General features: G+C 48.0%; 1 protein-coding gene across 1 annotated transcript; it reads left to right on the top strand.

The window, feature by feature from the left end:
- Positions 1 to 16,898: 16,898 nt before the first annotated feature.
- HAND2 (heart and neural crest derivatives expressed 2) lies at positions 16,899 to 18,883 on the top strand. Its single transcript, XM_033060901.2, has 2 exons — positions 16,899 to 17,460; positions 18,403 to 18,883. Exons 1-2 carry the CDS (start codon positions 16,906 to 16,908, stop codon positions 18,499 to 18,501), a joined length of 654 nt encoding a protein of 217 aa, XP_032916792.1. The 5' UTR covers positions 16,899 to 16,905; the 3' UTR covers positions 18,502 to 18,883.
- The last annotated feature ends 8,226 nt before the right edge of the window (positions 18,884 to 27,109 follow it).

Genomic DNA, 27,109 nt, shown 5'->3' with positions numbered 1-27,109 from the left:
ACCAAGTCATTTTCATCCTGTTTCCTGTGTGCATTAAACTTTTCACCAGGAGATTTTTAATGCTATTTTGTTTCTAAGGCTACATTTATTAAGGGGTTGTATCAGAAGGAGAATAAAAAGAAGAAAATTGTGTATGTTAGAGCTGGTGAGTTCACCTTTCTGGTGTATTTGTAACTGTGGAACGTTACAAAACTGAAAAACTCACAGGAGTCTCCCGCCTAAGAAAACTCTGCTTCCTCCACAGATTAACTTTCTCATCTTGACAAAAATTATCATCTCAGGTGAAGGACTGAACTTGCTTGGAAGACTGTCTGTGCTGGACTTACAGTCAGTGGTTTTCGCAGTGTCCAGAGTTCTTTGACCATCACTGTGCCCAGGAAGCCAGCGAAGATTGCGTATGGTGTGTAGGAGGCACTGGAGGAGAGACCGCTGGTACTGTTTTATTTCATGTGGGAGATAGCCAGCTCTGTGTAGTTGAAGTGGGACCACTTTCCACAAGATCAGGCAACCAGAAGAAATGTTAAATGCTTACATTGGGCACATTTTTAATAGCTCTGGGACTACTCTGAGCCAACAGCACCAGATATAGTGGATTAACCAAGGACTGAGGAGTTATACCACTGGGATTGGAAAGGGGGTCCACAGAAGGAGCAGCAGTGGTGATTTTTGTGTTTCATCACTGACACTAGTTTCATGGCATCATCAAAAAACCAAAGCTAGACTGTGGATGTGTGGTTCTCAAGTTGGGAATTGCCTTTGGTCACAGTGGTGACTTTATTAGAGCAACCGTAGAAATGATAGAATTTACAGCAAGGGCCAACCAGGTTTCAAATAGGAAAAGCTGCAAAGTAGCTACCATTGAGCTGGAACACAAGTATTCAGGTGGACACAGAGACCGGGGTGTCAGTGCCCTGTGGCAGGCACTGATGTGACCAGGCTTCCCCAAAACATTCCTACTGGGCACGTCCCATGTGGGAGCAGCTTAAGCCTTAGCTTCAGCTCTTCAGTCACTTCCACTACTTCTTCCAGCTTTAACACCATGTCCTCTTCCCATGTTTCAGATCTTATCTAAATTTTTCTTGTCCTTTCCCTGCAGTACTTTTACCTTTCTTCACTCTTCTGTCTTTGTTCTTTTGTCTCTTTATATTTATTTCTTTTTCCTTTTTTTGACTCAGTTTCTGTCTTTGACTCTCTCTTCAAAGTCTTTAATCTCACTACCACTCAACTAATCTATTCTTTCCTGCTCCTTTCAGGTTACACTTTAATTATAAGCTTAGTTTTCACCAAAATTCTTAATCTCTCTCTTTTATATCCTCAGGTCACATTTTTAAAATTCTAAACCGTCACAGTGTACCCAGTCCCAAATGTCACCTTCTTCTCTACCGCCATGGTGTCTGGTCATCTGATGATGCCTCACTCACAACCTGCTCTGCTACTCCATCCCCTCAGTTCTTAAAGTAAAAGAAACAGTATACCATGATAAATTTCTACAAAAAGCTTCAAAGTTGTTATCAAATCTTCTGCAGTTCTCTTCTGTACCTTCCCCACCAGGAAAAATGTATTTGTTGCCTACACTTTCTAATTTGTTGGTAAGCAAGAACTCTTATTACTCAAGAAGTCTAAGACAAGGCAATCTTGTCATGGAAGGGGTTTGATTATCACAGGTATTTTCCACTAGAAATGTACTGGAATAATCATTCTGTTGAAAAATTAACAGTAGACATAGAAGGGGCAATACCGGTATTATTCTGACCAGATTGTATAAACTTAGGAAAACAAAACTTTGAACTATAAATGTGCTTACAAGAAATTATCTATGAACAAATTTCAAGCCTGCAGCATCTCAATTGCATGTCTTTCCATGGAGGATAAGGAAAAACACCTGTTCATACACCTGGTGCTTTGGAGTCCCTCCTCAGAGATGTCATGTAGAGTGCTGATTCTTACACTTCAGTCTATCTGCTGGTTACAACACGACATGCCTCCATGGAAATGTTGCAAGAAACCAAGTATTTGACTCCTCATCCTGATAGAATGTTGAGTGCAATCCTTGATTTCTAAAAATCATTCAATAGATCAGATGTTTTTGACAGTCTTCTGCAAAGCCCTTAAGGAATACCCTTTATCAAGTCTTGTGGGTGAAAAATGTTTATCTGCCTATGTCATGCTCAACCAAAAAACCTTGCCCTTTCTCTGCTCCTTCTCTCTGATATCAAATAATTACCTTGGGCTGCCACACATCTTCTCTAAAACTAGAAATAAGGTTAAAAAAACACTCATCTTTCCTAGATTTCTTGCAATTTGACAAGGAATTATTAGATATGTAAGGACGCCCTTAATCCTTGCTGATTTTTTTTTTTTTTTTTTTTTTGGTGAAAGAAAACTTCAGCAGAGTGTAATTTCTGCAATTCTTGCAAAACAAAGCCTGACCAAGAATTTAAATTCACATTTCTTTTTGAAAAAAATGTTGCCATTTTTGTGCATTCAGACTACTTGTTAGAAATACAAGGACTAGATTTGTCCAGATAGAAGATACACCTGCTTATAGGGGAATGTGAATTTGATGTTTACTTATGCTGCATAAAAATAGCATAATTAGCAATGTAAATATGAATTATACTTTTCTGGCTTGAGTATATAGAGGGTAAAATGAAAACTATATAGTAGGTGAAAGTGTAATTGGATTATGGTTTCAGTGACCATAAGGATGCATTTTATCTAAAAATGTGTGTCAGAAATAACTGCAGAAGCTGCTTACATTATGAGGATTAAGAAAATGCTGGAGTATCAAGAAGGTATTTGCCTATTTGCAGACCAAAAACCAATCATGAGTTACAAATAACAGTTCTCTGCTTGTAAGTGTCTTTCTTCTCTTTCTTTTCCATGCAACCACAAACAGAGTGTGCTCAGGGAATAGCAGGACTGAAAATCGAGGAAGAATGGGGAGAGGTTAGTATTAGGTTGGGATGCATATCCAAGTCTTCTGCTGTTTGCCAGATGGATTTTTCAGGATAGGTCCTTCAGCAAAGAGGAAGACTGGACTCATTGGCACAGACTTCGCTTCCTGCTCAAGAAGCCTGTACACATGCTGTTACAGCAAATCCACCAAACAGACTTGACATAGGATGGTGGGGACTTGGACTAGCAACACAAATGAAAGGCTTCATTGTCTATTCATGGTCTCATAAACTATTAGCTCTCACTTGAATTGTTCCATTAGATTCCATTAGATCTTCAGCTTTATTTTGGTCTTTTCCCTTCGTTTCATCTGATTTTTTGTGCAGGATAGCATTTTAGACATGTAGTATTTTAACCTTAAATGTCTCTTCCACTGGAAATTCAAATAGATTGTACTGTAGGAAAATATCTCACAGCATGCATGTGTTGCCTGCTACAGGGAGTGCAGTGTCTGTCTGAGCCCAAATCATTACTAAAGATTTGTATGGAGCCTAAATACCAGAAAAAATATTTAGGAAAACATTTCTTAGTTCTTATAACATTGATTCTTTGGTAGGCAACTTTCTTACTTTATGAAGTAATTTAGCAAAGTACTCTGTTGTAAATTACAAAGTACAGTACATAACACTCAGGGTAAGGGCAGTTTTGTTATTATGACTGCCCAAGATCTGATAAACTATTATATCAGACTTTATAAACACTTTATTAAATATCACACTATCACAAACCCAGGAACGTTGTATAAAAGCAACTGGAGCAATTTGACATCCACTTTTTGTCATAAAAAAAGAAATATTCTCTTGATTAGTTTCTATGAAGCTTAATATCTGTAAAATAAACAAGATAATCCTTGTGTATACAGCACAGGGTACATAGAGCACAAAAATAGATAGAGGCACAAAGAATTCTTGGCTCTAAAGCCTGAAAGCAAATTTCCTCTTCATTTAATCTAGTTTAATGATAGTTTTAATTGTAGTATTTTCAAGTAATGAAAAAAAACCAAAACTTTTCTAACTTTTTTTTAAATTGTATCTACATTTGGGTTTTTTTTAATTGGATCTATCCTCCTAGGTAGCAACCCCATGACTGCAATGAATCTGTGTGTTCATATGCTACTTTAGACCTGTCCCTAGATTTCAACAGTGGTGTTTTGCCTGGCAACTCTTGTTCTGTTCTTCATATATCAAGGAAGCAAAATGTGAATCACCCATCCTCAGAGTAAGTCTCTAGCTTACAGTTCACTGGCAACACCTCTTAGTCCAGACAAGAAAAGCACACAGTGTGCATAGACATAAATAAAATAAATACTTTTGTCTTATATTCAGCTATTCCCCTTCCATAAGCATTTCCTTCAAGTCAGATACAGCATATGGATTTTACTTTTTTTTTCCTCATTATTGTAATCTACAGTTTTGAAGGCACAAGTAATTTAGATCTCTACAGTGACTGATACATTAAATACTCCATGCAAATATTTCTCAGTGAAACTCCATGAGGCCAGATGGAACAAAGACACTTGCCTCCACAAAACCAATGATCCATGGGAATCCCAAGGAAGCAGAATCAGATGTCTTTCAAGAGCTGTATGGTTTGCAAATATTGCTAATCCTGCCAGATCCCAACATGTCTTTTGAACTAGAACACTGGTTAAGATGTAAATACTGAAAGGAAATGTTTACATCCTGGTTTGGGTTTTCTTCAGATTCCTACATATATGTATGCATGTATGTTTTTGTGTGTTTATCAGCTTGTATAGGATGGAAACAATATTTAAATCCTGGTTTCTTCTTTTAAATGAATAGCATCCACCCTACAAACAGCAGATTTCCTCCTGACAGCAGCCATGGGATTGACAGTCAGGATTTTAAATGGTCTGGAAGGTCTTCCAGACCACTGGAAAAGAACCTGCCTCCATACTCTCTTACACAATATCTAAAGGAAGAAACAATACTTCACAAGGCACAAAAGTATTTGAATCCTTTTTTTAAAGATAGATAGGCATTGAGGTATTTGGGGTCTTTTATGTATTTTATATAACAGATGTTTTATCGAAGTCTCCACTTCCACATAATTTCTGATACACCCAGATTTACCCAGTGGAAGATTTTTAAGGAATCTGAGTAAGAAAAGGACATTATCGGCTATTATTCTGGGTAGCACCATGAACATTCCTATGTCACACAATGCTTTCCTGGTCATGTACCACCTCCATGTAATTTAGGGAGATGTCCTCCCCTGGATTTTCTTCCATTTTTCTTTATTCCCATGTCAATAGAATCGATACTTCCCATTTGCAATCCCCCATTTGGTGTTTTTTCTCTATTTAGAGTCAGCCTGACTAGCAAAAGTGACAAAACACCTCATGGAAATACCACAGTACTTGGTGCAACTCCACCTTTGATATTGGTGGCACTCGCGTCTTTAGCACAGCAATCAATGCTCTGTGTGGTAGCCAATACACATCACTACTCACTCTTAAACAAGCATGCTCATTTCAGCATCGGTGTGAGAAAAGCTGACACAAGTATCGCAAATATTCCCAGTGACTTTTAAGGGGCGTACAAAAGGGAGGAGATTTCTCTCACGTGGCTTTGCAGAGGAATTTCTAACCCACGGTGCCTTTAATCAGGATTAGGCGATAGCATCTGAAACACAGGCAGCTGGGGCTCCATTCTCTGCTCTCCTCAGCTGCAAAACTGTGTCGGTGAACTGATAACAGTCAAGCACTTAAAAACCTATTGCAAGCACAAACTCCTCTCTTCAGGAGCTGTCTTTGGCGAGTTGAGGGTGAACCTTGCCCAGTATGCAGGGCAAGAGAACTCCCATTACCTACAGAGGTATTAGAAAAGTGTTCCCAGATGAAAGCCTTTATCCAATTTCAATTGTCCACTGAACAACAACAACAACATTAAGAGCAACATTGTTCCATTTGCTTCTGTGTCAAACAATACGACGACTGTTTAGCATTACATTTTGTTTCTCTGAGTAGCTGAAACTACTGTGGGAGTTGAGAAGTATTTACATCCAGAAAATCTGCATTCCTCAAAGCAGATGTTTTTAATTTTAATAACATCAGCCTAAAGAAATGAGTATCTGAAATATTCTGGTCACTGAGTGCATGTTGCTGTTTAGGAGTAATGCTCCATCGTAGTGGTTTGCAAAAAACACCAGGAGCAACCGGGAGAAATAAACTGCTACTAACTGAGCTACCCAGAGCAATTCTGCATTTCTTTTTTCTTTGAAAGCCACTCTAAACGTCCTCCTGTGCAGAAGAATGACATTTTCTGCACAGTAGATGTGCTATATTATAGACTCATACTTGGAAAATTGCACATGTAAATTTTTTTGTAGTGTGTGCCTTTACATTTCCACACATGTGGCCCAGATGTGTGCATGCACATATCACACAAAATGGGCATGTACTGTTTTTACAATCTAGGACATATCTTTATGAATAGTGCTCAAATGGAGTGAGGGGAAACCCTTTGTGGACTCCAGGGCATGCAGGGCAGAGTCTCTGTACTCCAGGTAAAAAAAGCTGCATGCTTGTGCAGTACTCACTTTTCCCACTACTCTACTGCATTGCAGGCTAGTGTAGCCGTCCTTGAAGTGACTGCAAAAAAGTGCTTGCAGTCCTTTAGTGCAAAAGAATGGAGCTCAGTCCAGGCTGCTTTTCTCCGTGAAAAACAGTAAAACCAGCCTGCACTGTTCTCTGCCTCCCTTGGTAAGACTGATAATAGTGGATAAGCTAGCTTCACTATGTACATTTTTTTTCCGCCAACAGCAGACACATGCAAATCTTCAATTCATACAAATAGGTGCCACTCTGATTAAAAGTTGGCTTAAGCAGAAACACTTGTACTGATGAGATTTGTATTTGTGAGTTTTTGTGATCTTTTTGGCATGGATGCCTTTTGTAGATGTTGTTACACACGTTATTTGGATTGACATATCTGTACTGATTGCTCTACAGCCTTTCTTAATAAAATCAGGGCTGTGAATCCACTTGCCTGTTTAATCAAAAAAAAGAAAAACAACACACACAGAGGGAAAAAAAGCAATGTGACTTTCATTTAGCTGCATGTGAGGAAAAAAAAATCAACCAAAAGGACTGATTTGAAAAGAATATGTGTAACTGCATATGCTACATGTGCATTCTACTTTCATAGCTGTCAGACTTCTAGCGACCAGTCTCTTAGAGTGCCATACTGCGTGCATGTGTGCAAGCTGAGATAGGAAAAGCTCGGCATTGTGCGATATGAAAAGCAAGACTTCAAAATCTACACTTCCAAGTCACTGCAGCCCAGCAGCAGACCACTGGACATACCAACTATTTCTTGATCTCTAGGTGACTTAACCTGGATCTAGGTGCTCAGGGTAAGCAATATCAGGACTTGGTCATAAGAAAAAAACAAAACAAGGCGTGGAGACAGATAAAAAATATGCTGAGCACCTTAGATGCAAATATGTTTGCATTATACAAAACAGTTTGAGGATGTATGAATGTTTTTGGGGTGGAATATGACTCCGAAAAAACACATTTGATTTAAATCCTCAAAGTGCAGAACCTGCACTTACTTCAGGGAACATTAGACTCTTTACCACTTGGAAATCCTCCCCCTGAAGTACCTATCTTTATTTTATCATGTGAATCATTCCTAAAAAATAATAAATCCCTAGTTTATCTCTATGGATGCATAAATTATCTCAAACTTTAATAGTATTACAGTAACTAGAAAAAAAAAAAGCCTAATGTGCTCTTTCTGAGATGGAAGGAGGAACATTACTCCTGACGAGAAGTTTTGTGTATCAGAAAACTATGAAAGGGTAATGCCAGGGACACCATAAATAATCAAAGCATATCTATGCAGAGGTCAGATTCTTGCGCCAGCATTGCTCCCATGAAAATCTTAGGGAATTTTGCCATTGAACTGAGGGGTACAGGCTTGGATTTCTGTGTTGGAAGGGGGACTGGGAGGGGAAATATGGGTTATTCTTTCTATGTAGGTGTCTTTAGATGTACCTGTATAATACTTGAGTCATAAAACCGTTGAATCCTTGTGTTTTGCTGCTAAAGAGAATCCATAAAAAGAGATTTATTGTCATATTTCCTTTTTGTGCTGCACCTTTCCACTCCATCATAAAATATTCTCGTCGGTTTATAGCAAAGCAAATATAGCAGCTTAGTTCATAAACGCCAAATTCTTCTCTGTTGCACTCCATCTTTCAGACATAATCGAATTAGCTGCGATCTCCGCTGCTGCCGCCGTCCCGAGCCGCAGTGACGAGGCTTGTCGGGAGCTGGTGGGTGCAGAGGGGTCGGCGCGCAGTGCCCGGGGCGGACCCGCACCAGCCCGTCCAAGCAGTCCCAGCTTCTGTTCTTCCTGAAGATTTAAAGCGCCTCTGTACAACAGTCAAACAAGAATAATCAACTGTGGAAAATACAAAAAATCATAAGAGCAGTTTAACAGAGAGAGAGGGAGCGAGTGCCGCAGATCAAACCAAGCTCTCGGACAGCCCTGCTTGGGGACAGGCGGGTCGCCTGCCTTGTCTCTGACCCCGTCATGAAAGGGCAAGGCGTCGTTCGGGGAAATTCCCTTCTGCTGGAAAGTTCGCGGCTTCAGAAAAGACGTTGCAAAAAACGCCAAAAAAAAAAGAAAAAAAAAAAAAAATAAAAGGTCAGGATTTAGCCGGGGAGACTCCGTGTGCAATTTTTTAGTTTTGCTCGAGATCACTCGCTCGGTGGCTCTCTCGGGCGGTCCCGCTCAATTCCCAGCCCAGGGAAAGGTGTCCGCGGGACTGTACGGCAGAGGCGGGAGGGGAGGGCGGCCGGGGGTGGCAGCGGGAACTCGCCCCAGTGTGCAGGTAGCCACAAGCCAGGCTGTAATTACAGAGCAAACAAGGGTGAAATATTGAATCGGCCTCGCCCGTGACAAGATCTGCGCTTTTTGCCGCCAATTTGTTTGTGGAGCTCTATTTAAAGGCGCTTGATTGAGGAAACGTTGAAAATAGCAGCTAGGGTTTCCCTAATGAGACCTCTAGAGGAAAGCAGCGGCATTCAGGGGGCTACAGCAGGAGGAGGGGAAGCGCTTAACCCTTTCCAGCCGCCCCCAGCCCGGCGGGGCTGCTCAGGGGCCGCCCCCGTGAGGTGCGATGGGCAGGGGGCCAGCCCGCCGCTCCCCCCGGCCTTTGGCATTTCCAGCAGCGGCGGGAGGGCTGCCAGCGGCCCCGCCCGGGCAGTGCCGGGGCAGGGCTGAGATTGCCGGCGGCTCCCAGAGGGACGGCCCGTGTCCCCGAGCGTGCGCCCCGACAGGAGAGCAGAGCAGCGCGGGGCTCCAACCCCCCCCTTTGATGTACTGGGTCGGATCGCCGTGTGGCTACGGGCTGATGCTTCAACCCAGTAGCCCAAAAGCGGGAGGAGGAAGGGGGAAAAAAATCTAAACGACCTTTAGGAATCCCGAAAAGGCGCGGAAAATATTGAACTATCAACAAGATGTACCACACCATTAAGCGCTGCGCGGGGGCCTGTGACACTCCTTTCCTCGCATCCACCGCTCCCATTTCTGTTGCTGGGTTAGCCTGTCCCGACACTCGTTCTCGCAACCTCGCGCACGCTACGAGCTCAATTAGCGCCTGTCTGAGCCCCGCGTTACACACGAGTAAGACCTCCGGTAAAAACGTCGACAATATTTTGAAAGGCGCTAATGCCTGTGAGGGAATGTGGATGACAGTCCTCTTCTGCAGGCTGCTTTCTCAAAGTACTAACACTTGAACAATATTGATATCTCCCCGTTCTCGATTTTATAAATCAATTTTATCTCCGAACAACCGGGCTTGACTTTGCAATGAGTTGACTGCAGCGTGTAGGGCCCTGGGATCTCACCTAGAGCATCTGATCGCCCCTCTTCCCGGTCACCGCACCAGCCTGTGCTCACATATGAACCTCAGCCTGTTGATTGTGTGTACATATATATATATATATATATATATATATATGTATATTTACCTGGACGGGGACCAAAATGAACTTTTAGGCAATACCTAATAAAAAGTGAGCATTGTCTCTCCCTAGAGGAAAGAAAAGGTGAGCTGCAGAAAAACACAGTGTTGACTTAGTAAAATAAGTTCTGCAGGGTGATATAAAGTATTTATTTTTGTTGTCGCATTTACACCCACTCGTTTTGGCGGCGGCTCCGTTTCCCTACAGGTCTGGGAAGGTATATGACACTCATTTCTCCACTTTCCGATTTCTTAACTTTCCTGAAAAGAAGAACAAAGACATTTTTTGTCAGTCTAAAGCAAATAAACATTCTGTGTATCCACAAATACGTTGTATCATCTGTACGAATAAATTACGGTACGTGGTCGTGCGTTTCTAGTAAAATCTCCTGTATTCTGTTTACATTATGCCATTTCTGTTTGTAATTATTTTATTTTAATTTTATGTCACTTTTAACACAAGCCAGACCGGTTTTCCCCCCGTGTTTTGTACACAATGCTCTCTTTCTCGATAAGATGTTCTGTCCTATCTTTTCCCTTTTTTTCTTTTAAAAAATGTTTATAGTTCCCCACGAGCAATTCTCCAATATTTCACTCTTGCATTTTAAGGACTTGTCCCTGTCTTGCTTTATTTGTTTGTGTGAAATTTAGTTTGAAAGGAGATCAGAGAGAGCAGGAGGGTTTTGTAATAAGAGAATGACCAAGTGACCTAAAGGCTGATTATATGTCATTAACTGGAGACTTGGTGTATCCAAATTACCAAAAAGACCTCACTCAGCCAGATCAATTACACTGAGATACGCACATAGGAATTACGGTACGGGCTGATGCTTACAACAAGTGTGCAGCCGACGTTGGTAAGACTCAGCTGCTGAATTTTCGGACGAGACCGGGTGCTGCAGCCGACCCCAGACAGGGGGGAGCTGGGCACAGTGCAGCAGGTATACGGCACAGCGGACACCGGCAGGACGACACCGACATTTTGGGGCGTGTAGTTAGGGCCAAATTGCAGCTAATTTTCACTGCTCCAGAGGGATTTTCTCTTAAGCCAAGCGAGGTTACCTTTGATCTATGAAGGCTTCTTAAACCCCAACCTCGTTAAATGGAGACTTTTCATGAAGAATGACAATAGAAGTGTTGATTTTTGTTAACCTAAACACTAAACGATGCCAGTCTAGTCTTCTTCTTCCTCCACCGCCAGAACTTCAGATGTTGGAGGACAAAATATTCGTTAATGAAGACAATTACATTAGCGAGCTATTTCATCAGCGTCGAGCTCAAGAGCAACTTAAGATGTTCTTTCCCGAGAATACAAACAAATATTATGTGGAAAAACAGTGTGTTTGTCTTGTGTTTATACATGGGTGCCTGTATAGGAGATGCATATAACAATTCCAATAAATAGAGACACACTGTTCACTGCAGGATTTTGTAAGGTCTTTATTACCATTTTTCTGACAAAGAAGGGCTTTTGGTTGGAATTCGTTATGTTTTACTTTTTTTCCCCTGATTCGTGTCCAGGGTCTAAATGCAACTCTGGATGCTCAGTCACAAATATAAGCAATCCTCGAATAATTGCTTGCACATGCAGTGGTAAAATGCGTAGGGTCCCGCGCTTACTGCCAATCATTGAGATTTACGAAATGGTCAGTGTCTTGGGTTTTTCTCGTCCCTGATTTTTTTTTCTTTTTTCTTTTTTTTCTTTTTTTCTTTTTTTCTTTTTTTTCTTTTTTCTTTTTTTCTTTTTTTTCTTTTTTTTTTTTTTTTCTTTGTATACACAACGACTGCGAGATTATCATGCCTGAAATATGTGGGGGTTCACTACCGATAATAGTAACGTAAACCAGGGTTCCTCCACCTCCAAGGGCAGCGATTAATTCGGGCCTGCTGGGGCTGGGCCCGATCCCGCCCTCTGCCCTGGGCGTTGAAATACAGGTTGTGTGAGCACAAGAGAGGGTGCTAGCCAGGCCCATTAGGCACAAGTCCTTTTCATTAACCCACACTGACAGGTTGACCTCCAAATCATATTTCTCCGTGCCTCTTTTCAAAAATCCTTTTTCTTGCGTATTTATGCTCTTTTCACGAACTCTTGAGCGATGGCCGAATACAGTATGCATTTCATCCCTGGGACACGGGATGCTCCAGCATCCCCAAATCCATCCGAGAATGGTACCCCTTTCTGATACGTTTGGTGCGGGTCAATGACATCATGCACTCTATAAATCCAAACCCGTCTCGGCTTTTCAAGCCGTGCACCAAGCGGTGGAAAGATGTGGTGCGAGCCGGGAGAAAGGAGAGGGAATCGGTACCCCGGTACTTAGGGAACTGCGGGAAGGAGAGAAGCCCAGGGGGCTGCCTCGAAAGCAAAAGGCGGGGTGTCTTTGGGGTGCTTTCGTGTGTCTGATTATTTCTTTGCTTTAATGAAAATTATGGAGGGAGATCCTGGTGCTTCTGCACGGAGCAGGGATGGGTATGTTTGGCGTCGGTACCGGGCACCTCAGTGGTGACTGCGGCTCCCGCCGCTGCCCTGTCCCTATGATGGTCCCACCGATTTCGGACGCTCCTCAAAAGGAAGGTGCGGTAAAGGAGCAAATGAGCGGGCTGGCTGCCCAGGCACCCGTGAGGCGCCTCTCTGCCCCTGGCCTGTTCCTCACAGGGCCTGGTCCAGCGCAGTGCTCCCAGTCAGCCAGCCCTGGAGACCCCAGCAGATGTGGCTTTCCGACCACCCAGCGTCGGCATCTCTTCCCCGTTTCCATAGGGTTTTCCCCGACTGATTCGGAGAAATTAGCTTAATTTGAAATTGAGCTTAATTCACACAAGCCCGGGGGGAGGAGGGGGGAGCACAGCTCTGTTGTTCTGTTATCCCAACTCCCACCCTACTGCTGGCCCGCAGGAGAGGTGACCTGGCGATAAGAGGCCCGGCGGCGACTGAGCGCCGGGCCAGGGCAGCGGGTGGCCCCGGCGGCGCTGAGCGGGCGCCCGACCCGCCGCCCCCCGCCGCGGGCTCCGGCCCCGCTCCTCGGGCACCCACCGGGGGGCAAAGGCAGCCCCTTTCTCCTGCTCGGACCCGCGGAGAGCTGCGGGGCTGGAGGGGCAGCAACCGCAGGGCACAACCTAGTGATACAGCCCCACACACCGGTTCCCGAAAAAACGAAATAAATTTTAAAAAGTGGGTAGAGGAAGAGAGAAAACCAGCCTCGGCACAGTCTCCAACAAAATTTCTGTATTATAGCAAGCTAGGAGAGTCCTGTTTGGCAGCAGAATCCAGATAAATCGCCGCCTAACATGCAACTCTTTTGGCAGGGAAATAAAGTGACATAAGACTGGGATTTCTTTTTATTTTCTGTTTTTTTCTTCTTTTTTTTTTCCACCATATGATTTGTGCACCAAAAAAAAAAAATTGTAATCAAATCAGTAAGTGTAAGATTGGCAAAATGGTGGTGCTTTTTAGCCGGCTTTGAGCATAGTATTGGGAAAGGTTTGAGCTGCATTGTTTTTCAGTGCGTGGATCAAACAGAAAAGGCTACAACCCATGATCGGAAATCCTGAGTATTTAAGAGCTGAGGGAGGACAAGACAGTTGCATTTGCTCTAAAACTGGCTTTATAAACCCATAAATAACTGCTGGAATAAGAGGAGGGGGGGAAACGTACATATATATATGTATATATGTGTATGTGTGTATATATATGTGTATATATGTGTGTTCGTGTATATATGTGTATATATGTATATATGTGTGTGTGTGTAAATATATATATATAAGATCCTTCTGGGTGCTTTATCTAGAGATCCCCTTTCTCCAAAGTTAATTAAGCAATCATGATGCTAGCTTTGGAGACTGGTGTCCTGATCGATATCTCCTGTATATTTTATTACTTTTTCTCTGTCTCATGTTTTCCGTTTCCTTCATCATTGGCGATGTTATCAGAGGAGCCGTAGTGTCTTGTCACAGACACTATCCCAGTTGCAGTCTCACCTGCAGTGCTGTCGGAAAGCTCGTACACAAGCAGGAGAGCGTGAAGAAACACACGCCCGTTTGAAAACCAATATAACTTTCCGGCTTTGAGAATGTCCACTTCTTCCCATCAAGAATATATCGCAGCAAAACAAAGCTGACGAACCGCTATAGAAACTGGGTGGATTTCCAGGCTGCAGACATCTCATGCCGAGCAGCGGGGGCACGCTGCATGACTGCTCCAGGGCTCTGCCTGCACGGTCTGCCCACGGCCTTCCTTACATTTAAAAATCTACACTGCAGACACACTCTTTCCTTGGGATAACGAAATATATGCACGTCTGCTTGTGCATATATAGATACAGATATCCATCAGCTGGTTACAAGCTTGTGTGTGTACGTATAAGACATATGTGTATACACATCAATTCTACATCTGGACTAGTTTTTCACTTTCGTACTCAGTTTACACCCAGACACTCGCGCATATGTGTATATGCTTATAAAACCCTACGCCTGCATGTCTGTGCTCCGTGCACGTCTCCTCCCCAGATCCGACTGAACACTCCCCGTCCTGCCGAACCGCGGGACCGGCACTCTCCTTCGCCTTTAGTATTACCCGGACGAAGCCAGCTCCCGGCTACTGCAGCAGGCTGCTCCTTGGCGGGCGGCCTCATGCGCGGAGACCGTCCCCTCCCTGCAGGGTATTCCCCGCCGGGAGCCGGCAGACCCACTCGCAAAACCCGCGGGTCCCAGTAAGCAGCCGATATCGTCGGCAGCCGTCTCCACACCGGGACCGCCCGAGCTCAGCCTGCCTCTTCTCCCCGGGCACTGAGCTGATTTTCGTCCTCTTCCCACCACCCAGCGCTTCCCCCGAGGTACTCCCACCGCCTCTGCAGAGGGGCCGAAGCGCGCATTAAGCTGCTGCAGAAATTGGACCACAGTTCTTGCTGTCTTCTTTTGCAGACTCCTCCATGTCTATCTTTCTCTTTCTTTAATTTATGACCTCTCAGTTCCTGCTGACACAGTTTTCCACACTGCCTATATTGTAGAATTGCATTGCAATATACGCCGAATCAGCTTAGGCGTCAGCCAGCACAAATAAGGGTGGTTGTTTGGTATTTCGCAGCTATTTAGTAATGCTCGGCTCCGTTTGAGGATGACAGCAAATGCACCTCTCCTCCGAGTTATCCATGAGTTACAGTCTGAAATCCATTTTTCTTTTGTAATATATTCAGTCTTAATAAAGCAAAGCATCTAAATAGCAATAGGAAATTTCCTCCTTGGCCTGGCCGTTAAGCAAACATTTAACAACTCCCTTTCGATAACTAAACCAGCTTTCCACAGATGCTGGTCTTTTTTTATTGCAGGAGCAGGAATGTTGAGAATTATTTATATATTTGTTAGTAAAAGCTAGAAAATTAGTTCGGAACATGCTGTAAAAAATATTCTGTTACTTACCGATCATACCAGTTCAAGAAGCATGAAACCGATTTCAGGCGCGTGAGTCACTCGGGTGTGCGCTGGTGGAGGTGCATAGGCGCAGGCAGTAAGCTGGAAAAGAACCAGTTAAAGTCGAACTTATTGTTAATGTCTCAAAACAATTCTTTCCAAACCATCCCCGTCCAAGCCCCGAGCGCTCTTCTCCCTCGGTCGGTCAAGCGGGGTGCGCAGCCGGAGCCAGCCCAGGCTAACCTGGGTCGCAAGCCGGGTGACAGGCAAGGCAAGGCAAGCTTCGCCTCCCTCCTCACGGATACTAGTGATCTCGTGGTGTGTATTAACCAGCAATACGAGTACAAGCCGGAGCAATGCTGGGGCATGCCTGGTTCAATCGGGCGTCGATGAAGTGCCCCCCGAAGCCGGTTTTATTTGCTCCTCCACCGGACTGGTACAAAGCATTTTGCCAAAGCAACCTCAGAGCCTATCAAGCTCTCACATACACTTTTGCCAAGAAACTTCTTGGATCCATACTGTACCTGATTTGAGATTATCCGATATTTAAGTTTTAATGAGTTTGTAGGGGAGTTTTTGTTGTTTGGGTTTTTAATTTTTTTTTTTTAATGCAGATTTTACTGTAAGGCATCTGCTAAACACTTGCATTAACCTCTGCCTCCATGATAATTTTTCCCCCCTTGTTTGAATTACATTAGGGATGCGGAGGGGCAGCCAATCCAAAAAGAGGAGCTCGGCAATTAGCAGAGCGAACATCAAAAAGTTTTATTGCGGAGGGCGGCGGACTCCGCCCCCGCCCCGGCCATTGGCGGCCGCCGCTTCTGACGACATATATTAACCCGAGCGGCCCTAAACATGTAGCTGTACATGGAGATCGGGCCGGGGAGCCCTGCCAGTGCCCCGCGCCGCGCCGAGCCCCACCGCCGCCTGCTGCCGCGCCCGGCCGAGCGGCGCGGATGCCGCAGAAGAGCTCAGGGGCGCTGAGCAGCGCGGCGCGGCGGGCAGCGATGCGAGCGCCCGCCCAGCACTGACGGCCCCGCCACCACGCAGGGCAGAGCCAGCGCCGCCCGCCCGCCCGCCCTGAGCAGGGGTTACATGGAGGGGGGCCGCGTGTAAGTACCACCCGGCCGGGCCGCGGCGGACTTGACGAGAGCGGAGGGAAGCAAGAGGCGAGGAAGATCCCAGGCTGGGAAGCCAAGCCATTTTGTTTTGGTCGACATCTCTCCATAGATTTTTTTTTTTTTTTTTTCCCCTCTGTGCGCGCTTCCTCGAAGACCCGGCCCCGGGCGAGGAGGAGAGGAGGTGGAGGCACAACGCATGAGCGACGGCGGCGGCGCCCGGGGAGGGGGGATTGCTCGGGCATCCGCGGGGACTTTGCAGCAGCGCCCTATGGAAAGGCAGCGGGCAGCGGGGCAGTGCTGAGGGGTGAGCGGCGGGCAGCATCTCCCGCCGCTGCGACGGGGGTGGGGGGCGGGCGGGGAGGGGAAACCTTTGTTTTGGGGCCCGGGGGGGCGGGGTGGGGTGCTCTAGGGAGCAGGGATGAGTCTAGTGGGCGGCTTCCCCCACCACCCGGTGGTGCACCATGAGGGCTACCCTTTCGCTGCCGCCGCCGCTGCCGCCGCCGCCGCCGCCACCCGCTGTGGCCACGAGGAGAACCCCTACTTCCACGGCTGGCTCATCAGCAGCCACCCAGAGATGTCCCCCCCCGACTACAGCATGGCTCTGTCCTACAGCCCTGAGTACGCCAACGGGGCGCCGGGCATGGACCACTCCCATTACGGGGGGGTGCCGCCCGGGAACGGCCCGCCCGGGCTCGGGGGGCCCCGGCCGGTGAAACGCAGGGGCACGGCGAACCGCAAGGAGCGGCGCAGGACTCAGAGCATCAACAGCGCCTTCGCGGAGCTGAGGGAGTGCATCCCCAACGTGCCCGCCGACACCAAGCTCTCCAAGATCAAAACCCTCCGTCTGGCCACCAGCTACATCGCCTACCTCATGGACCTGCTGGCGAAGGACGACCAGAACGGGGAGGCGGAGGCTTTCAAGGCAGAGATCAAGAAGACAGACGTGAAGGAAGAGAAGAGGAAGAAAGAGCTGGTCAGTGCTTCGGAACGGGACGGGGTGGGACGGGGCGGGGGAGGCTCGCTGGCGCTGGGCAGAGCCGCCGGGGCATGTCCGTCGGGGACACCGCTCTCTCACCGGTCCCTGGCCGTAGCTGCGGGCCAAAAGCAGGACCGTGCACAGCCACCAGCGGCCGTCAGCGTCCGGATCCGGCCCGGCGGCTGAGAGCAGCCGCGGGGATCAGACTGCCACATTAGGGCCCCCCGGGGAGGTTATTCCCGAGCTGCTGCTTGTCCCGTATCCCAAACCGTGATCTCGCAGGAGCGAACCTCTGCTCTCTTAAACGAAAATCTGGAGGCATGATTACCTGCTAAGCCCAGCCCAGCTTTAAGCCCTCGGCAAGTACGAGATTCGCAGCGAGAGGCTTTCTTTCCTCTGCACTCGGCGCTTCAACTTTTTAGATTTTTAACGGGAGAGTCGGTTTAGGCGAGGCAGCGCAAGCCCGATTTCGTGTAGGCCCCATGGCGTGCTCGCGTGTGATTGATTCCCGCATATGTTAGTGGCCCAGGTCCCATGTTTTGCCCCGGTACGTACCGATGCCTAGTTTCTCCCCACAATCAGGGAGGGGATGGTTTAGGGGGGGACCTTATCGTAATCCCTGCGGATGGCTGGCGCCTCTCAGCCTCGAGCCCCGCGCTCCGGCTGCGGCAGAGCAGGGGGGTGGCACGGAGCGGGAATCGCCTCCGCCGGCGCCCACGGGCGGTCGCGCAAGACGCGAGGCTGCTGCCACGGGCGGCGGCTTCGTCCCCGGCGAGATCCCGTGGTGGTCCCCATTATGTCTCTTGACCGCAGGCCTCGATGAGCTCGGGTCTCATCGTACTTTTCGATCTCGAAGCAGAGCAGATGCGACTTAGGAAGGGGAGGAATATATCTAACCTTTTTTTCTCTCCTCTCTCCCCTCGCATCCTGTCTCCCCAGAACGAAATCTTGAAAAGCACAGTTAGCAGCAACGATAAGAAAACCAAAGGGAGGACTGGCTGGCCGCAGCATGTCTGGGCTTTGGAGCTCAAGCAGTGAGCACGGCAGGACTGGAGGAGCCGTCCTCTTAGTCTCGGTAGTGAGCTCTCCTCTGAGGACTCTTTGTATTTGGAATCATCCAGTTTATTTATGTGCAATTTCTCCCCCAACCCCCCAAAATGTGGATATTTGAAGGAGAGGGAAAAAGCATTCCATATATGAAGAGGAAACTCCAGCTTGGTAAGGGGTAATGTCTCTAAATGTTTTGTGAATGTTATTTGCTCTGTATAGAACACGTGGGAAAAACAGAACCATAGAAAAGGAAAAAAAAAATCCCTCCCTGGCATTAGTGTGTATGTGAAGTGTATCTTTAATACTTGGCCTTTTGGATATAAATATTCATGGGATTATAAAGCTATATTTCAACAGAAGCAGTTGCACCAATGTTTCGATTGACTCGGTATTTAGTGTTGTAATTTTGTCGTGGTCGTTAGATATTTGAAGATGTTTTCAACAGTTATTGGTTATGTGCACTTCTGTCCATAAGGGAAAAAGTGGAATCTAATTAATATTGAAGGTGTAAACGTTGTAAGTACTCAATAAACCACTGTGTGTGTTTTTTACAAAACGAAAGGAAAAAAAAAGAAAAAGGAAAAAAAAAAAAGAAAATCCAAATCTTTTTATGTTTTATACCTCAAAATGTTTTGAATAACAGCGTTGTTTATGGCCTTTTTTTTTCCATAATATTTAAAATATTCGGAAGTAAACTAAATTATAAAGATGGCTCCTAATTTTATTTTTAAACAAGTGACTGAATGAAAGGAGGGGTAGAAGGAGAGATCTCTCAGCCCCCATGAGTGTTGAACAGATACCGGTAGTTCATCTGAATAGGAATTCCTTGTGGTGGTGTTCTCCAGGCAGGAGACCTACTGCGAACGGGAAATGGACAAGGGTGCAAACCCGGCCAGGTCGGGAGCAGCAGAGATGCGCGGTTTTCGTGCCGCCAGAGCCCGGGCGGCGGCGGTGCCAGGCGTGGGCCCGGAGCGGGGGCGGCTTCCCGGAGAGGGGCAGGAGGCGGGCGGGGGAAGCTGGTGAGCTTTGCTCGCAGTGATTATGTAGCAGGTCATTTTATGCCAAGGACGAAAGAGTGAACAAGGCAAGGGATTTGCGGGGGTCTTGAGGGGGGCGAGGGGGGGTGGGGAGGGTGTGCTGTAGGGAATATGTAAGATTTACAATGAGCTACGGTGAACTTAATATTAACTTTGTGGTTCCTAAAACTCTCATGGGTTGCACTTTTCCATCACGCCACAGCGAGTATAATTATTTTTAACCTTTTTTATCCAGCTGCAAACTGCAGCAGCCCACGCTCTGGCTTTCTTTAGTACGTTCATTGCTTCCCCAACAGGATCTCTCTTCCCTTAAACATTTCGCCCCGTCTATCGACTCCTTTACAAGGGTTCTGGTGCTAGTCTGGTAACTCTTCTGCTCCCCAGTACCAGGGCGAGCTACAGAGTTCAATGCCGGGAAACGGGTGGCGTCCTTCTGTATCGTAGGCATGCAAGAAAAAAACATAAGATTTAAAAGGTTTTCACTAAAGTAAGCTGGTCTAGGCATTTTTTATCCATTCCTGATTTAGGGTGATGTTTTCCCCCTTTTCCATAATAAAATTAGGGCTCATATTCTAAACTTTTACATATATCACCTGAACTTAAATCAAGCTGGCTCTTTCTTCAGGTCCAGGGCTGCATACCTGCCGGCCTTCCCGTGCCACAGCGCCTAAGGAAGTGGTTCCCAACGAGACCCAGCAGTAAGTGTAGGTAGATGTGCAATTGCCCATAAAAAGATAAGGGAGCCCCTGCGCCGTTTCGCCGCCCCTCCTGACAGTGGGGAGGTTGCGGGGTTACAACAACCAGACAAAAGTGATGTGCCCTCCCTCCCGTCGGGTCAGGCAGCCCGGCTCTGCTCTCCGGCGTGGGTCTGTGTTTATAACACTTGGAGAAGAAGAATCTGCCCCCTTGTTTGCTTTTCCTTGCGTATTAGTTGCCCAGCTGATGAACTGGAGCTTCTTGCGCTCTGCGTCCCCTGCTCAAACAATTTGAGGTTGTTTTTATAATTTTTTTTTTGTAGTAGCACAGGTAAAAATAGAGGGGATGAGGGGCGGCTGCGGATGCTGCCGTGGGGCACATCATGGGCAGTCTCTCAGCAGTTACTGTCTCCCCTTGACCGAGTAACCGAGCTGGAACTCCCCTGGGGGATGTGCGGTAGGGCTCGCGAGCGGCTCCGATATCCGAACTCCAAATAGCCTGTCCGATATTTGCCCATGAATAATATTCCGGTTTTGTAACGTCAGTTTATCAGAACTGGGAGCCCCTGTGAAACGGCTGAGGAGGATCTCTTTTAATTGCTCACTAACGAGGATGTTGCTATTTTCTTAGGAGCAGCCATTCCCGCAGCTAAATCACAGGAGCCCTAGACAGACCGGAGCCGACAAAAATGTAGGTTTTGACGTTAAAAGCTAAATGGGGAAGCAGAAGGTAAATTGATGGTAGATGGGGATGTCAATGCCTTGGCCTCAGCTCTCCGCCGGCGGAGCCAAGACCTGATAACAGCGGAGCGCTCCGCTCTGCATCCTACCCGTACCCCGGGGCATCGCCATCCCCTCGGTCTGTCCGGTAATTCTTCGAGGCCCAAGACATTTTTAGGAGCTTTTGCCGAGGTTAAAGGCACGTAAGAAGAGGGATAGCAGCTTTTCCCATTCTGCAACTTTTCTCTGTGGGTGCAGGGAGGAAGAGGGAAGGGAGGGCAGGGTGGTGAGCAGACAGATGACTGAAGCCCTGTCCCCTCAGATTGACTCACGGATCCGTGTTTTAGGCTTTTAGCCTCGTTTCGAGAGCTAAGGGAGCGACACCCTCCGCTCCCTCTCCAGAGAGTTTTAATGTTTTTCTCCCGTTGAAAAAGAAAAGCGACAAACCTGCACCGGGTGAGTCCCGCCTCCCCTTCCCTCCCAGGGAGCGGCCCCTCGGCTCCCCGGGGTGCGGGCCCGGCTGCAAGCCCGAAACAGCGCGGTCACCCCCTCGCAGGGAGGCGAGGACCTCCCCAGCGGCTGCGTGTCCCCTGGGGACCCCGAGGCAGACAGCAGCGTGGATTTTTAGAGCTCGCCCGGGTTTTGGAAAGCAGGGTCGCAGCGAGGGGCCGGCTCTCTGCTCCGCTGCTGGCAGCAAGCCTATCAGCCGCAGGCAGAACTGAGTTTTGGAGGACTCTGCAACATGGTGGGACGTCGTGACTATCGGATGTGTATACCATGCCCGCACTCCGGCAAGCAAAAGAGAAAAAAATGTGGCAGGGCATTTTTTTTTCCTTCGTCTTGCTTTTTGTTGTGGTCTGGGGATTTTTTTTTTCCCACACACACACTCCCCCTCTCCCCCGTGGTTCCCAGGAGCTCTTCTTTGCCTCAAAAGATTATTGCAATAATTATTTCTCGTTTGATATCGTTGTCTAAGAGGTGCAACGGGGCCTCTCGGCCAAGCCAGAGCCACCCCCAGAACAAGTGCCGGGAAATACACGGGGTATAAACAGGGCTAGGGAATGCTGTGGAGACCGCATGAACTCGAAAGGTGGGCAGGGAGATGAGAAGGTTAATAATAAAACCTCTAAGCAAAATATCCTCCTTTTGCGCTTGGAAACCTAACCTTAATCCTCCTTTTTCACACGTACTTGCCCAGCGACTCACAAATACCCCCAGAAGTAATCTCCAAGTAGCGATGGGAAGGAAACGCATTCTGCACGCCTACAGACATAATCCCCTCTGCTGTAACGAGGGGCTTATCAATGCTTTATATATTTTTAATTTGGGATTTTTTTTTTTCTGCGGGTCATGAAATATGCGCCTTTGCAAACCAGTTCCGAGCTCTTCTATTTCTAATTGACCAATTACTATTCAGCCGTTTCAGCTTGTCACATACAATGGACAGTAAAGCAGAGTTGTTATCTGAATTATATATTCACATAAATTCTAGCAAAGCCGGGTGACGCGCGAGGCCAGTGGATTTCTCTGAGGTTCCCTGTGCCTCCCTCTTCCCCTTCCAACCCAGCGTGGTGTGTGTCTCCCTCTTCCTCAGATTTCCCTCCCCCCAACCCCGTTTTCCTTTAGAAATACCATTGCTTTGATGATGCGATTTTAGAGCATTGATTACAAATTTATTCTCAGACACTATATAAGTCTTTATATCTGCTATTAGAGACATCTGGGAGTGATTAGAGCTGTCCCTCCCCCGGCTCTGCTCCCTCTATCTTGCAGCTAGGAGCTAGAGACATGTTGACGTCAGATCAGACGGCTCGGAGCCATCCTGCTCTCCACTTGGGTGTAATCACGGCGACGCTTTCCAAGCGCCGGCCCGGCCGCGGCCGCCAGCTGGGATGCGGGTGCCGTGGGACGCGGCACTTCAGCCCCGAGGCTCCTCGGTACAGCCCGGGTTTGAACCCCGAAAGCTCAGGCTCTTCTGAGCTCGCCGCCGAGGTCGTTTGTTTATTTTGTCTGTTTGGGACTTCGAGAAAGCAAAAGTGGTGCATTCTGCGGGCGGGGTTACTCCTCCACCCATCCACTTCCCCCTAGACCCCGGCCCAGAGTTCTCTTTATCTCGGCCCGATTTCTCCCGGCTCATTCGCTGGCAGAGCTGTCTTCCAAAATAAATATCGAGCCAGGCAGATTTCCACCTTATGTTTTGGCAGGGAGAAATGAGCCAAACAAAGTGGAGCGCTTACGTGCGAGCAGTCGCAGGCGCGCCGACACCCCGTTATCCAAAGTGGTAGTCAGGTTGGACGAGCCGGGAGAGTTGGAGGCTGCTGTAAAACAAGACGATTCCCTACCCAAACGGCAGTGCTGCTGGCAAGGAGATGGCTTTGCACCTGCTATTAAATCCTAATGAATTGCCTCTAATTGAGAGTGGGGGCTGGCTGGCGGTAATGCTGAACAGTCAGCGTGGAAGCCTTGGCTCAGCGGCCCTCAAGACCACGTTAGATGCGCTTATTTTGACAAACTTTTTACTTTACTGTTTTTTTATGTTTCGTGTCACTCGATTTTTTCCCCCAAGGAGATAAAAAACCAATAATTGAATAAATACAACTTAAGCCTTCGCTGGCTGTTCACGGTCTTGGACGGCTGACACTTGTCCAACTGTACATTACAATCTGTGCTACTACCAAGAAGGAGAGGCGGGGGAGTGGATGAGAATGCAGTTGATCTCATCTCCAGAGGAAAAAGATAATGTTAGACAATTTATCTGAAGGATTAAATCCTCGCGGTAAAATGCTCTTGCCAGGAGGAGGGAGAAAAGCAAAACAAAGACCTGTGTGACCCTAAAAATAAATTTCAAAATACTTCAATTTCTTTGTTCCAGCAGAATAAAATAAAATAAACCCCCAAAGATACCGCAACCCTCCTCTGTGTCTATCTGTAATCTCGAAAGGAAAAGGAACATTTCCTTTCTGAATCAGTGCAAACGGTATGCTGCGAGCTCGGCTTCCCACCACAGCCACCAACCCAGGGGGTCCGGCGGGAGTAAGTGAATTTTTTAAAAAAAGTTAAAGCATAGAGGGGGAGGAAAAAAAGCTACGAAATAAGCCATAACCAAAAAAAAAAAAATCCCAGCAAAATCCAATTTTTGTCCTTTATGGGAGACCACTGACTGGTGACGGCTCTGTGGCAGGGCTGAGGCTGTCGTCCCGGCACCTCTCCCCGGGGACTCCTGAGGCTGGAGCCGTCTCCCCGCCGACCGAGGATCCTGGCGGAGAGCGGGCCGGGTCCTACGGGCCTGCCTGGGCAGGGCGCGGGCACTGCAAGCGTCGGGCTGGGGGTGAGCTGCGGCTGCCGCCCGGAGCGCCCTTCTGGGAACAGCAGTAATGTGTTAGCGAAACAATGGAGATCAGCGGGCCCGCAGCTCCGAGCCCTTCATTTGCTAACCGTGGAGGCTGTTCAAAGCCTCCGAAACAAGCCCCTCCGTTGCTCAAAGGACTCGAGAGAAAAATGTGCAATTCTATTTTAATGCAGAGCAGTTTCACCGTGCATTGAGCAAACATGTGGGGGTAATAGAAACGCCGACTCTCCTATAGGGGTCTCTATTTGCATGCCGTATGTGGCTATAGGCTGCAACAGCTGCTTATAATGAACTTCTTAAAAAAGATAAATACGTGTGCAAACCCAGAGAAGTTTTTTAAAACTGGCCTAAAAGACAATGAAATATCCTGCCAGAAAATACAGGAGGCGGAAGAGATTAAAAATAACAATAATAATAATAATATGAGGTGATCCCCCCACAAGCCTTCGCAGAGCTGCTGGCAGGGCTGCCCGAAGGAGGACCCCGGCAGCTGGTGGGGGGCAGTGCGGGAGGCCGGGGACTCCCGGGGGTCGGGTGGCGAAGGGGGGAGGTGGTGTCTGGAGCGGTCTGGCAGGGGCCAGCCGAGGCACACGGCTCGGCCTTGACTGCCTCTCTCCCAAATCTGGTTTTCATAGAGACGCGCAGTAATTACCTAAAGCCATAACTGTCTCCGAAATTATTCATTAAAGTCATTCCCGGGAATCTAGCGGTGCGAGAGCCTACATTTATGGCCTTTGCGCCCTCCGAGTATGACATCGTCTCTCGCCTTGCGTCCTCAGCGGCCGAGTGCTCAGCATCGCGGAGAGAAAAGGGGAGGCGGGGTTGCTCTCTCTTGCCTTCCCCTCGGTGTATTCGTTTGCGGGGGCTCAGGTTGCTTTCCCCCTTTTGGCAAAGGAGCGCGATGCAACCCGGCAGATACCTTGGGAGCGAGGAGGGTATTTTGGGGAGTTGCAGTGTTGTGCGGAAGATCATGTCTGTGCCCTGTGGTGCTGTCAGCGGTGACAGATCCCAGATGCAGTCGCTACTGTATGGCAGATTGAGTTTCTCAGCAGAAAACTCTCTCCCTCCCTCCCAAACGTCTTCAAAAACCTTCTCCAGATACTGCGGGTCACTTCGGCTCAAATAGGCAGAGAAAGGGGGGGAAAAAAGGCTTTTCCTCTCTCCTCCCTCTCTCTTCCTCCCACCGGATCTCTCTGGGGTGCGCGAGGGGCCATGACCGGGCCCTTGTGCACCCGGGGGACTGAGACGTCCCCCCTCACCCTCGTCCTGCTGAGAGCCGGCCGCCGAGCGCGGGGACCGTCGTGCAGGTAAGCGGGGGGCATGGGGAGCGGGGCCGGCGGCCGAAGCGATCCCAGAGCCCGTCCCTCCTCCCCCGGTCGGATCTCGCCGCCTGAAAGGAGTTACCCTAAGCTGGGTGGCTAAGATGTCCCCTTGTCGCAGACGAGGGGATGGAGTGGGAATGGGGGGACAAGGCAAGACCCCTCGCTGTGTCCCGCCCGCCGCGGTGGGAGGCAGCAGCCGGGACCCGGTTCCGCCTAAAGCCCCCGGCCCGGGGGTCTCGGTCTGCCGGGGGCGGTAAGGAGGCGGTGTGACTGGGGACTGTAAGCGGCGAGCCGGAGGAAGAGCGGGAGGAGTTGGGAAAGGCTGACTGGCAGGCGCTGGGAGCACACCCGGCCGGCTCGCCGGGAGCCAGGAGGACGGGCTGGCTGCGAATCCACAGGGGCCGGCAGCCGTCTGTCCCGGTAAGCGGAGGAGGTCGGGATATCAGCCCCTCTTCCCTCCTCCCTGCTTTTTTTTCATCTCTTCACGTAAATGCAAGGGACTCGTGTTTTTACAGCTCTGTCTCTCCGATACATATAATGTGTTTCAACATTTCTGTCCTTCCACCTCCGTAAAATATCGATGCCCCCCGAGTGCCCAAATCAGAGACCGATTGGCTGTAGTGTCTCCTGGAGTTCTTCTCCCCCTCCTGCAAAAGGGTCATGCTTGAGGGCTCGCTGTGGACCTTGATTGTGTAGCTCTCTCCTCCCTACCTACCGAGGAGGAAAGCCTGTGCAATGTATGGCACCAGGGAGGACTCCCGTCCGCGGATGAGCCTTCAAAACACTTCTCAGGATCCCGGGGAAGGCCCACTGCTCCCGATGGGCGATTTGGTGTAGCAGTCCTGGAGTCGGAGTAACCCCTCACGAAGCGCCCCGGACCCCATTCCCCCTAATTTCCCTCTGGATGGAAGCAACCTCATTTTGTTCGTGCCTGTTGGAAACGGTTTCAACTAATCCCGCTCTCAGTCCTTCCTTCCCCAAATGAATTGAAAGGTTTTTAATCAACCGTTCGCACACCCCCTCCCCCTCTTTCTTTTTTTTTTTTTTTTTTTTTTTTTTTTTTTTTTTTTTTTTTTTCTGTAGGCAACTCTTGCCTTCAGCAGAAGTATAATTGTGACCCTGCCTGATCCTGATCCACAGAGCCTCCTGTTGGGAGCAGTTAGCTGTGGTTGCATTAGGCCAAAAGACCTCCCAAGTGGCGGTGGCCTGGGTGTCATAGGAAGGGACTCTGCACATTGTCCATTCTTTCCCATCAAAGTCCCAGGCACCGTGGAGCCAACAGTTTGGTGAAGAAGGAAAATAGTAAACAAGCCTTTCCCCTCCCTTCCCAATCCAGCAGCCCCGAGATCTTCCTGGGACGCGGAAAAGGGAACAAACTTTTTCCTAACTTCAGCTCTACGGTGTGATTTACATTTCCGGCTGCTCTGTCAGAGTGGCAGTAATTTACAGCCTGATAAAAAACACTTTTACAAC

The sequence above is a fragment of the Catharus ustulatus genome, chromosome 5 (genome assembly GCF_009819885.2).
Source record: "Catharus ustulatus isolate bCatUst1 chromosome 5, bCatUst1.pri.v2, whole genome shotgun sequence".
NCBI lineage: Eukaryota > Metazoa > Chordata > Aves > Passeriformes > Turdidae > Catharus > Catharus ustulatus.
The sequence above is the reverse complement of the archived record's forward strand: the minus strand, read 5'-3'. Positions and strand labels throughout refer to the sequence as shown.

Bases quoted from the DNA above. Each gene is read 5' to 3' on its own strand.
- HAND2 (XM_033060901.2), top strand. From the start codon at position 16,906: ATGAGTCTAGTGGGCGGCTTCCCCCACCACCCGGTGGTGCACCATGAG. The intron at 17,461-18,402 runs GTCAGTGCTTCG...CTGTCTCCCCAG, and splicing joins AGAAGAGGAAGAAAGAGCTG to AACGAAATCTTGAAAAGCAC.